This window comes from Papaver somniferum, chromosome 3 (assembly GCF_003573695.1).
Source record: "Papaver somniferum cultivar HN1 chromosome 3, ASM357369v1, whole genome shotgun sequence".
NCBI classification, from domain to species: Eukaryota; Viridiplantae; Streptophyta; class Magnoliopsida; order Ranunculales; family Papaveraceae; genus Papaver; species Papaver somniferum.
The window spans coordinates 94228972-94242365 of NC_039360.1; the positions used below are offsets into that span (position 1 = coordinate 94228972).

The 13394-nt window shown below is 36.7% G+C and overlaps 2 protein-coding genes across 2 annotated transcripts; one reads left to right on the top strand and one right to left on the bottom strand.

The window, feature by feature from the left end:
• The first annotated feature begins 6009 nt into the window (after window positions 1-6009).
• LOC113356854 lies at window positions 6010-9966 on the top strand. The gene is made up of 8 exons (XM_026600085.1): window positions 6010-6462; window positions 6735-6840; window positions 6974-7078; window positions 7170-7874; window positions 8282-8648; window positions 8770-8851; window positions 9089-9333; window positions 9590-9966. Exons 1-7 carry the CDS (start codon window positions 6166-6168, stop codon window positions 9287-9289), a joined length of 1863 nt encoding a protein of 620 aa, XP_026455870.1. The 5' UTR covers window positions 6010-6165; the 3' UTR covers window positions 9290-9333; window positions 9590-9966.
• A 678-nt stretch (window positions 9967-10644) lies between these two features.
• LOC113356855 lies at window positions 10645-12940 on the bottom strand. The gene is made up of 5 exons (XM_026600086.1): window positions 12559-12940; window positions 12273-12466; window positions 12152-12185; window positions 11428-12047; window positions 10645-11252 (listed from the first exon to the last, which is right to left on the bottom strand). The coding sequence occupies exons 1-5, from the start codon at window positions 12869-12871 to the stop codon at window positions 11013-11015; spliced, it is 1401 nt and encodes a 466-aa protein (XP_026455871.1). The 5' UTR covers window positions 12872-12940; the 3' UTR covers window positions 10645-11012.
• Between the last annotated feature and the right edge of the window lie 454 nt (window positions 12941-13394).

Below are 13394 nucleotides of genomic sequence, written 5' to 3' on the forward strand. Positions count from 1 at the left end.
TCAACTACAAGTCCAGACCGAAGTTAGCTTGTAGTAGGCTAGTGTATGTAGCGGTTTAATACAGTATGTGTTCAATCTGGACTAGGTCCCGGGGTTTTTCTGCATTTGCGGTTTCCTCATTAACAAAACTTCTGGTGTCTGTGTTATTTCTTTTCCGCATTATATTGTTTATCTTTATAATTGAAATATCACAGGTTGTGCGTTTGAATCAATCAATTGGAAAATCCAACCTTTGGTTGTTGATTGAAATTGATTGATACTTGAACATTGGTCTTTGGTACCGTTCAAGTGATTTATCTTGTATTCAATATAATTAGACTCGCAGATTTCTATTTGCTTGAGTAAATATTGAATCAAGAAAGAGAGATATAACTCTTTGTGGTTGTTAGACCCCCGCTTTTTCAATAACAAGTCCTCAAATCGAGCACAACCTTAAGATAACAATCTAACTAAGCGCGAGACATGATGACTAATATCGTGAACATGCAAGACATGAGTTTTGGAGCAGGAAGCGAAGAAAATACCAACGACTATCAGATTCAAGACCTGGAGATTGAGAGCTAATGAAGATTCCAGTTCGAGAAAGTAACTTAGCAACGAAATAAAGTCTCAGTGGATCTTGACAATCTCCACGTAAACACAAGTTTTCCTTCATCAAACATACAGTTAGTATAATTCGCACACTTGTAATCATATATAAATCCCAATATGCTAATCTTATAAACCAAGCCATTGTATTCAACCTAACTTGATCAATAAGAATTATAATTTTCTCTATTGTCTCTCTCCTAATTCCTTTAGATCCAATTCTATTAACCGACCTGAAAGATAATTGGTAACCCTAATTGGACAAGAACTAAGTAATCAACAGTACTGAAAGAACTGAATATTGATTAAGCCAGAGGGTAGAATCAAACAAGTAATCAAATCGTAATCTTGTGTAGGTACATATTCTATTAACATTTCTAAATCGGAAATACGCATCTTTTTAGTTGCCCTTCCTCCTTTGTTAAGAAACTTTCCTTTCCAAGGTGTCAATTTCTTTACGTCTTCTCTATAACCAGCTTCCAAACTGCAAAGTTCCTCATTGTAGCATCAACAAGCATGCCGAAGTAAGAAATAAAGGAGGATCAATTTTGCACCCTAAACCAGAGCCAAGTTCTCCATTACTGCATCAACCAGATAAGCTTGAAATAAAAAAAATGAAGCAACAACCAAATTAGTTAAATTTCTCGACGGCAAACATGATGTCATCTTATAAGTAGTGAACTAAAAAGTCAATACAATCACTTACTGATTAGTGAACCAAATTAGTTGAATTTCCCCATCCAGATCCATATACTATTATGTGCCAATCACTCATTGTTGAGCAACGGTTCCATGTCTGGCCCATCATTTCCATAATAACTCATCATTACTAAGTCTAAGGTTTAGATAATGTACACATAGTAGTGCATAGATTTTATATAAAAGTCGGTGTACATGAAATATTTCCGTACAAAGGGTGAAGGCCAATAAAAGTATTCATAACTTAAAAGATTATATTCCTTTAAAAATCAAAGCTTTTTAATCGGTGAGTGGGAGTTGTGGAAAGATTTTCGACCTGCATTTGAACATAACTCCGTTAGAGCAAGCTTATGGCACTAGATTTTTCTTGGCTTTGGCCACATTATAGCCACAAGCAACTATAATAACACCTGACTTTTTTTCATTATCATTTGTTTATATCTTAGTTCGCGGATACGTGATATCCGTAAACTAGCATTCCGGGTCCAAAAAGCTAGGCACTATAGTGCATATATTTTTAACCCTTAGCTTAGTAAAAACCCTAATTGTAGTCGGGCCAAGCATTTAAAGTTCTTGATCTAGTCTGTTACTAAATGAATCTTATGTGTTGGTATGAATTTTAAACACAGTTGTCTGTTTTTAAAAATAGAAAACGTTAAAAAACACGTTTGGTAGAGGTATTTTTAGAAAACGTTTTCCATTTATTTTCTGTTTTTAAAAACAAAAAACGAAAACGACAAATAATAGTTTTTTGTTTGTTTGTGTTTTTGTGTTTTTTCTTTCCTTTCCCTTCTTCTTCTTTTCAGAACAAAGTAAGAGCTTGCGGAAAGAGTTGCATATGCAAAAATTGTTTTTATCATTATCTCGATGAGTCTTTACATTTGATTTGGTTTAGCTGGGTTTTCTTGATTTTCAAAGTAGTTTTTAAATTTCCTTCCAAATAGCTTTTAGAAAATGAGAACAAAGAAAAAAGATAATGTTTTTAAAAACTGACCGGATTAGGGTATATCCAGATTAATTGAGGTATATAAAATTTAAACTTATATAAGATAGTATGCTAAGGGTGTCTAAAAGATGTCAAAAGACCAAATTACCCATATTATTAAAACATGAATTCAATTTCATTCAAACTGTAAAACTTAAATTCATCCATCAATCTTCAAAATTTATCTTCAAAACTCTGAAACTTATGTGATGAAATCAAAAATTTGTGGCAACGTGATTCGAGATTGGGTATGATTTTGTACCCAATCTTAAACCTAGTATAATGCATACTCGGTTTGAGATTAGGTACAAAATCATACCCAATCTCAAATCCAGTATGATTTCTTCATAAGTTAACGATTTCGACGATTTTAATTCAATTACATTGACGACTAGTATTGGTCGTTATCTTCTCAGGTTCAGTATTGTGACGACTTTTCATCTCTGAAAGTAACATTTACAGGGTCGTCATCGTATTCATCCTTATACCTTGCCGACTAGTGTTGCAATAATTAAGATCGTCATATTTTGAAAACTTGAACCTTGCCGACCAATAGCTGCCATAAAACGATTTCTCTGTGTACGTTTTTGTTATTAGTCGGCATGCTTGTTTTATATGTAACCATGACATCCTGTTTATAAGATTTTTAGTCGTCGGTGTTTGGAATTCTCGACCTAGACGACTATAGTTTAGTCGACAGGTTATGAAATTAATACCTTGCCGACGAATCATGCATTTGTAACACCTTTCTCTGTATGTCAAAACTCATTTAGTCGGCATTATTGTTTATTACCAACATGCCGGCTAATGATGGTCGTTATCTTCCATATTTGTCGACCTTGCCGACTTTCCATACCGTAAGTTCTAAAAGTGTTAATTTCTTCTGCAATTTGAGAATGAAACCACTGAACATCTTTGCCAAACTCATTTTTAGAAGTGTTTGGCTAGTGTGGTTTAATTTTCGTTACAAACAAAATTTTTAAAATATTTTTTTTTCTCAAAAATCTTCAAACATAATCCATAAGTTCAATCTAACTAAGACATAATTTCATAACTCTTGATCCTGCTAACCAATCTAACTAAATTAATTAAGCTAAACAAGTTTATTAGTGCTGATTAAACAAGGACATTTTCGAACCCAATTTTGTTTTATTAGGTATATCCCAATTAATCTGGATACATCCCAATCTTGCGAGATTTTAAAACAGTTGAAAATTAATTTGGAAACTGTTTTTAAAAATCGTTCCAACCATGTTAGTTTCTTATTTTCAGAAATAAATCCGGTGCCTTTGAATTTTCACAAATGCCTGTGAGGAAGAAATGAATCAGAATTACATTTGGGATTGGGATACAGGTGGTGCCGACCGTGCCGTGGTGCCATGGTGGTATACGTTTTACATATGCGGTGGACCTGGTGGCAGTGGTAGTCATGTAAAGGTGAATTCCTTGAGCTTTGGGCTATACATGTAGTGTTGCCCGTAGGGTACTATTGTACCTTGCATAACTACGATCCATGTGCATGAGATACAGTACACAACAAAGACTTTCTGGCTTGGAGGAATAGTAGGACCGAGCTATTCATGCAAAATTAGGTCTCTCTACTTTCACCATCTCATCTGACTATATACGGAATCTTCAATTTTGTGGCCTATGGAGAGAAAACCGTGCACCGGAAACAAAATTGAAAGTTGAAAGTGATTTTGTTCCCTATTTTTAATGGTTAGTTTGATGCTTGCGCGTGGAGCCATGGAGTTCCACTACTTATGAAAGCGCCGTGGTTAAATGGAAATGAGTGAGAGTTTTGACTTGAGAATAGACTTACCTTAATCTTATATTGATGAAAACATAAGACCTTTTTTTTTGTTTGTTTGATGGAATTGAGAACCTATGATCGTTTGATGCTTGAGCTTTACAAGTCTAAAAAGTGAACTCTCAAGTGGCCGGGCCTATGCACCTCTAGCTACAATGAGAGTTCAAGGTTGCACGGAAAAGCACCATAATGGTCATTTCTTTTTTTGAGGAAAAAGGTTTACTCAGGGATTTAATACTCATATACTATTAAGATTAAAGATAAGGAACACAAATCAATTTAACACTGGGAGTTGTAAAGATCCCAAACCCCAACACAAAGTTATCTAAAAAGAACCAGCAGCACACGAATAATATTCCGACCATAAGCTCATACATACATACGCAATACTTTAACAAGAAAATCTAGGAAAGACAAAAAAAACTACAGTATAATATCTACTAGTTATTACCTGTACACAAGAATCTGCTTTGGAGGATGGAGAAATCTAACGACTCTAACACACGGTCCTCTTAGAGCATCCACAGTGGGCGAGTATAATCAAAAATTTGGGATGAGATCGTAACGCAGTGGGACGGAGTAAAGATTAAATCCCAGCCAAAGATCAAATCCCAGATCATATTTGGTCGCGACCAAATACCAAATCCTAATATAGTCGGGCGTAAATTTAAAGTACGCTTGTTGCTGGGCGGACACCCAACCATCCGCCCGTTCACATACTCATCAGGCGGGCACCAAACCATCCGCCCCATTCAAAATGAAATTCATCAGGCGGACACCCAATCATCCGTCCGTTCACATTTCGTCAGGCGGACACCAAACCATCCGCCCCATTCAAAATGAAATTCATCAGGCGGACACCCAACCATCCGCCCGTTCACTTACTCATCAGGCGGACACCAAACCATCCGCCCCATTCAAATTTCGGGCGTAAACCAATTTTACGCCCCATTCAAGCGTACACCAAATTTACGCCCGTTTTCGTGCGGTGATTAATTTTACGCGCGACCAAATTTGATCTTCTCCCCATAACGTCACAGTACAGATTAAACTCATATTTAGTCTCTTTTTTTGGTCTTTAATCTTTGAGTTTAGTCGTAACATTGCAGTCGCTCTTATGACTTATGTATGAGTTGTAAAAGTACAACCCAGGTATGAAAGTTGCTCACTAAATTTCATAAGTACTGATATTATTCGTCATATCTAGCACAAGAACTGGAAGAAGTTTTAAACCGTAGCTGGCTGACACCCGTCATTCCGGGTCTGATGCCTGCCTCCAGCACCAACTGCTCATACAATTAATGCCACCCCAGGCGCATGTTAGCACCAACTCCAGCTCAGCTTTCTCCCAGTACCAATAATGATACGATGTTTTACTTGCTTGGGGTGGGAATCATGGCAAATAGCAGTTTTCTTTTCTTTTCTTGAATTTGAATAATTCGAACCACTACCCAAATACCTATTTTACCCCTCATCATATTCATTCATCATTCCCCTAGATTATCAAATCGGATTTTCTTAATTTCCAGTACACAAGATATCACAAGTGATAGCGTAAGAATCAAAATTTCCAATCTGTACTCTCAGTTTTACAATTGACAATCATTACTTCAAGGATTTAACTGTCATTTAGTCGAGCTTAGTTAATTGTCATTTAACCTCGAAATCTGAAAAATAATAATAAGAAATGAATATTCTTCTGATCAGAGAGAGAAGAGCAATCTGATTAGGACTAAAAAAAACCCATATGGATCCAAATTCCTAAACATAATCCGAAACCAAACATGTTCGAGTCAAAGATATTCCCATTCTTTTTCAAAAAACTATACATAACCATCAGTGGCATTTAAGTCCAACTAAAATATTGCTGCAGAAATTTCACGTTAGTTTCTTGACTTTCTATCAGTCTCTCAGCAGCACGCGCAATAGAAAAGAGAAAAAAAAAACACAGAGAGAAACATAAACAAATTGATTTCTCCCTCATTGAGCTTTCAAGGACCCGAAACTCAAGCAGATGTTTCAGGGCTAAAACCAAAAAAGAATCCTAAGCCAACAATTTGTGTTCCCACCATTGATTTTGACAATGTTGGGCTTTCAAGCTAATCATCAACAAAAACAGCAACAAAAGAAGAAGAAACCTTCATCATCATCTTCATCATCATTAACATCATTATCTTCTGCATTATCATCAAAATCATTTTTCAGAGCTAGAGACGATAGTCCAGATTCAGTCATTTTCACTCTTGAATCATCTAATTTTAGTCTCTATTCTTCTAATTCCGGTGGGAGTGTTGAACGTTCTTCTTTCACTTCTGCTGATGGTTTTCAGTATCAACGAGACAACAACAACAACATTTCTCTTGGTTCTGAAGTCTCAAAGGTGAAACAAAATTTATTTTTAATGCATGTAAATACAACTTCAAATGTGGACCGTGTATATGCAATCCAGTAGAAAGAAAACGATAAAAATGATGTTGCCGAAAACAAAGACCAGGTGGATTAAGATGTTTTTCTTTTGTTATTTACACATATTACATCAAATAGTGCCGATATTGTAAAAGGGGTATTCAAATTTGTAACTCTTAATGTAGAAATCAGAATCCTGTCTTGTCGTTTGAAAATAATGCTAAAATCTTTTTGATTTTGAAACAGCATTTGGTTGGACGTGATCTTCAAGGGTATTCAAGTGGTCCAGATCTAAGATCTACAGTTCATAAGAGATGTTATCCTGTTAAAACAGGGGAAAAAGCTAATAAAGGTACTGCTAGATTATAGTCTAGCTGGTGCAAAAAGATAAAAAAGATACATCCTTTTCTTTTTCTTTTTCGTTGATAATTCATATGCATTAATCAAACTCACTGACTGTTTGTTATACTTGAATCCTTTGATAGAAAGCAATAAGGAAGAAGTAGTAGTAGTAGAAGAAGAAGAAGAAACAGAAGACACTTCTCAAATTGTATGTCCAACCAAAGCCTACATCTCTCAGGCTATCAGAGGTATAATATTAGAAATCTTAATTTTGAGATTTGGTTTGTGTCTAATTCTAATCGACTTATAATTGGTTTTGTAACTTTTGTTTAATTTCAGAATGTCAGAATCAGGGGAGTAACACAACTGAGGGTTTTCGATCGGCCAGGCAATTGTCAGATAGGCAAAGACCGACTTCTTTAGATGTGAGTAAGTCTGGAAGCAATGTTACTAGTCCTTCTCCACGTTTAACTTCAATGAAGAAAGCGTCCCTTTCTTCTACTAAATCAGGTAATTTCCCAAGTCCCGGAACTCCAAATTATAGACCAGGGAATACAATGGTTCAAAAAGGGTGGAGTTCGGAAAGGGTTCCATTGCCGGTGAATGGCAATAGAAAAAATGGGGGTGCATCATTGCTGCCGTTTAACAATGGAAAGACTTTACCATCAAAATGGGAAGATGCAGAGAAGTGGATTTTTAGTCCAGTTGACAGTGTTACTAGGAATTCAGCTCAACAGCCCCAGAGACGGCCAAAGGCGAAGAGTGGACCTCTTGGAGCACCTGGTCTTGCCTATTATTCAATGTATTCACCTGCTGTTCATATGTTTGATGGCCGGAGCAGTGCGAATTTTATGGCGGGTTCTCCATTTTCATCTGGAGCCATGGTTGCTGATGGTTTGCCTGATAGAAGTCATTTTGGTGGTGTTGGGGGTTGTGTTAGTGGGGGAGAATCGTATCAAGACCATATGGAGCTGGTGCGTTCAGCTAGTGTACATGGATGGTCCTCAGATCTTTTGAACAGGTCATCATTACCTGAATCACAAGGTATGTAAGTCTCCATTTATATGAATGAGTTTGCTTTCTCAGAGCTTTGTTTCTTGGAATAATGTGATTGATGTATTAGGCAGCATGAATATTGAACAGAAACAATTCTCTGTTCTGTGCCCGAGTAGAAACCAAATTTTCACATTCTTAGTTAAGCCTAAAGGTCATTAATCAGCATAGGAGTTATCGTCTTCATACGAATTCTCTCCTTCCAGTGGCCAGTTTTCAGAATCTGTTTACTAAATCTCCACTTTGCTGTTGACCATAGTTCAATCACAAACGCTGAATGCAAGAATGTTTGTGCATCTTCAAGGATTCATGGAATTATTAAAAGTTAAAACTATTGCTAGGAGTTCGATTTGGTGACTAATTTTTGTTTATCTTGTTAATGTTTCACAAACATGCAGCTGGAAAAGTTGATGGTAATAAGGATGCAGCGACCTTGGTAACTCGGGCTATTTCAAGGAGAGACATGGCAACCCAAATGAGCCCTGAGGGTAGTGAGTGCTCTTCTCCTAAGGGGAGGTTTTCTTTCTCCCCATCGCCTCCTCCCTCTTTCCTTTCCACGCTAGAGCTAAAGAGTCGCCTTACATCTCAATTAGAAGTCAGGGATGTTCAGGTGGATGACCGAGTCATTATGACAAGGTGGTCAAAGAAACACGGAACCAGAAGGCAAGACAATGAATTGGCAAATGTTGAAGATTGGAAAAACAAAGCTGCTGAGTCTCGAGCTTCTGCTTGGGAGGCTGCAGAGACCACTACATCCACAACAAAGTAAGCATTGTCTGTTGCACTTACTGTTTCCATTCTACCTCAAGTAGTTACGAAATAATATATTTAGCATATATAACAATAAGCTGATCCGATTCTTGTATTCACTTGTCATGCGTATCAGGTCCAAAAGCGAGGAAGCCAAAATCACTGCATGGGAGAATTTACAGAAAGCAAAAGCCGAGGCAGCAATACGTAAACTAGAGGTTCTCTTTTTTACACTCGATTTCTTTCTCATTAAGTATTTCGAGTTATAATAAAAAATGGGACTAGCAAGTTTATGCCTATTGAGTTGTTCATGAAGAATTTACTACCAATAATTTAGTATTTCCTTCCAAAATGTATTGATCACTTCAGAAATATTTCTGACAAATGCTAGAACTTTTACCGCTAGGCTTGGTCTTGTTGTTTAGTTATTAATACTAATTTGAAGAATTTTTCAGATGAAACTGGAGAAAAAGAGATCATCCTCCATGGATAAAATTATGAGCAAGCTAAAATCAGCTCAAAAGAAAGCCCAAGCTATGCGAAGTTCAGTTTCAGATAACCAATCTCACCAGGTTCCCAAAACTCCCAATAAGTTGACATCTTTCCGCAAGCGTGGACAAATTGGCTCATTGAGTGGTTGCTTCAAACTGTCTTAAAAAGTTCAGTTTCAGATTACCATCTTTCTAACTATTAATATCGGGTAAGAATAGTTCTATAAACTTTCAATATTGAGTAGTTAAGCTCTAATTGCTAAAGCAATATAGCAGCTCCCTTGGTTTTCTATGCCTGTTGCTTTAAACTTATACTTATTTTTAGACGTCCGATGCTTACCAGTAATTTCCACTTTTTTCTTTCCGATAAGGTAATTGGTAGGTTGCTAGAAATATGATGGTAAAAGCTTCTCTTTTCTTTGCAATAAAAATGGAAATTTTAACATGTTTAGTCACAACTTGCAGAGGCAATATTGCAAGCTCAGAGATCAGTAAAAAGCTTCTCTTTTCTTCAGCGTTCAAAGGTACTGTTGAATTCAGTTTTGCTGCAGCAAATTTTTAAGTAACTCTCCTTGAAGGAAAACCTGGGTCAGATGAAACGTAAGTACCCTGTTAAAAGCAAGGGAATGGGATCTTCCTGGTGGTTAAGGAGTTACAATAATGTATTTATCCTCGCGTGTAAGTATGTGTTTACCTCTCGCATTCAAGAATGTATTTTGACAGTGACAATTGGGATATAATGGGAATCTTTAAGTGTAATGTGGGTTCGTATGGGTGTAATTTGGATGTTTTTTCTCTAATATCAAGCACTTTACAAAGACGAAAAGCTTTTCACTGGGCCATACTCTGTATTTCAAAGTGCACTCTATTTTCTGAAAAGCTTTTCACTGGGCCGCCAAACTCTGTATATCAAAGTGCACTCTATTTTTTTTTTGTTCTCCTAATATTCACATCCAAATAAACTCTTAAAACTGGTGAGTCCACAGGGTGAGCATTTTATCCGTAATCCGCGGATTTAACCGGGACCAACCGTATTTTTGCGGATGAATGCCTGGACCGTTTGCTAATGGATGAGATTTTTGAAATCCAACGGACTACGGATTGGGCCCGGATGCAACCTTGAAAATCCGTTGGACATCCATATCCGTTAGATTAAGGGTATTTATATAGTTTCTAGAAAATATATAGATAGTTTCAGAATTTTTAAGGTGTTTGCTTGGAGTGTTGTCCATGGCACTTTTATATTTATATACATATATAAAATGTGTAGGTTCTATAAGAAGTCGTCTACATTGGCTTTATTTTTTCATTATAAATTTTAACTAACACAAATCCATTGGATTATCCGCACCCAATCTGTTCATCCGTGCATCCATTGGATGTTGGATTGGATGCGGATGCCAAATTTAAAGCTGTAGTGAATTGGAATGGATACGGATGAGGTAAAAATCGGTCCATATCGGCCCATGCTCACACCGACATAAATTACTGTCTAGTTAGTAGTTAGACAGATACAGCGATTCTAAAAAAACTTTTGCAAGAATAAATACTTCTGCCATAGTCCTACCTAACACTTGGATTTTGCTTTCAGCAAATACAATGTGGCAAATGCCAAAGACCGAAGTAAAAGCAAGATAAGAAAAGGCATTTTTAGATAGAGGACGGTATTCCTAAAATGACCTACAAGCAAACGCTTTTGGGTAGTGCTTTTAGTTAGCAATTGACACACAACCAACAACTTAATGCTTGCCAAGTAACATTTTAAAAAGAAACCTTGAAAAGAAGAATAAGTGCAGATAATTACTTGAAGAATGGTAAATGTTCAAAGTATCTTAGTCAATTAGCCCAATTTAAGACTTTCACCAGCTGGGTCTTGGAGATCTAAAGGTCAAGGAGTTAAGGAACCTATTCGTGTGATATTAACGTAATCTCGAGGACAATGAGCTGATAATCCTGGAATCATCACACCAATAACCCTAACCAATATCAAGAACCACCCTTCAGAATACTCAGGCCCCCTCCAGTATCCAATAAAGAAGCTTCGAAACAGCTCATAGACTGCATTTAACATCTTTGGTATAGTTCTGAAAATATTGAAGTAATTCTTGTTTGGTTCTTCATCCACCACCTATTTCAAACAAGGGAAACTGTGTTAGGCTTAAGAGACAAAAATTATAGAAGTCACGGTTATATATTCCAATGTGACAAATAAACAACATGTTTGAACCAAGATATGATGGTGCCAAGAACTTGCTGGAATTAATCAGTATGATTGTTTTTGAGAGAGTGGGAGAGAGACGAACCTTTCCTTCGTAGCGACTATTGAAGTAGAGGCATGTTCCGAAGTGCTTAAACAACAGACTTTTATCATCATAAGGAAGTCTAGGGACCATGTCATTGCAATAAACATACCTAAAGTACTTAATATCATTTATCCTAAGCTGTTCTTTCATGTATTCCCCAAGTTTCTCATCTCCTACTCGTGGTTGTCCGAATGTATAAACACCTTCAAACCTCTTTAACATCCAATCATCTTCTTTGTGAAACGCTAACACTGTTGGAAAAAGTATAGCTAGTGCTCCTCCCAAGCTGTGTCCTGTCACAATTACTTTTGCATTTTCGTTTTTGCCAAGTATTTCTCGTAGTTCGTCTCTCAAAGTATAGTAAGCAAGCAAACGCTGGTCTGAACCTGTTCGGTTGAACTTCTGTGGCCATCCTTCACCTTTTATTAACCCCAAAGCTTTCATGAATCCTCCATGGACTTTACCCAAGCATGAGAGATCGTACCAAGAGATATCAAGATCGGTGATCCATGCGTCTGCATCAAATGGCTCGGTACCACGGAATGCCACCACCACTAACTCAGGATCTTCTGCTTTATCTTGGAACATGAAGGCCTGTGTTGTTGCTTTTCCTTGATAATCTGCCAAATTATATCATTTAAATATCTGATCTAAGTAATTTCTCCATATACTTACTAAAACTGATGGACAACTACTGATTCAAGGGGGCTTACACAAGTCTTACCGTTCCAGGAATCATAGAACTTCAGAAACTTCATCTGCAAACAGTCACCAAATTAGATTATGGCAATCCTATATATATATATTGTGAAGCAAAAGTCAAACGACCACAAGTGTATATATACCTTCCAATGATCAGTGACTACAGTTTTGACAGAAGCTTCATTCTCGTAAGACAATTTAGCTGCCATCGCTGATAGAGCTCCATAATATTTACTGCTTCCAACTTCGATTTTCTTGTCTAGGTCCACTCTGGAGTCCAGATGCCCAATAAACGACGTAAACGTCGCCGAGTTTTTATCAGGCAATGGCATCTTCCCTGCATAATTACCGATAACAGACGCAAGAGATAAATCGCAGAATTTTATGTACAAAGATGTGAAGAGTAGACAAGTAACTAAAAAAACTGACCTCGAAAGAGGTTCGCAAAAAATTCGACTATGTTGGTGTTGAGAAAAGTTTCAATGACCAAACCAATCCAGAACATTGGCTTCCCCAAAGAGAGTAGTATTTTCTGTAAAGTGACAGATACAACCAGCAGCCATCGACGTCTAATGCCATGTATCTCTGTACCTGCCGGGGAATCCACAAATTTGCTATGCTCTACGTTTGGGGAGAACAATAGATGAAATAAGTTTGGGTAGCCTCCATCTTCAGGTTTTAGGACCAAGTACTCCTTACAGAATTTCTCATCACCACCACCACCACCATTGGTTCTGGCCATGAATAGAGATGGAGAAAGGAGAAGAATAAGTCCGACAAATAAATACAATCCAGATGTGATTACAACAATGACATGTTAAATTTATTTAGAAATATATTTTTTTTTTTAGACGCTTATCTTTTATGATACTTGATGACTGATTTTGGTAGAAAAAGTATTGCCTGCCTAATCTGGAATCTGACTTTGTAGTTACGAACAAACTTATAAATCGATTAATAAACTTTATCAGGATTATATTTTATAAATATAGTAATATACTTGGTATGTAAGCAAACATAATAAAATCTACCTTCAGTTTCACATGGATATTATAGTATTTTGTTTGAACGAATACACTGGAGTATGTCTTGCTGTTTAGACCTACGATTAATGCGACGCTGACAAATTATGGAGCTGGGGTAGGTTGGTGAGTATCGGATTATTTTCTTTAATGATGATGCGTTTTAACAGTAATTCATTATGAACTTTGTGACGGATAATAGTATGTTAATATCCCTTTAATAACTTAAAATATAACTAGATT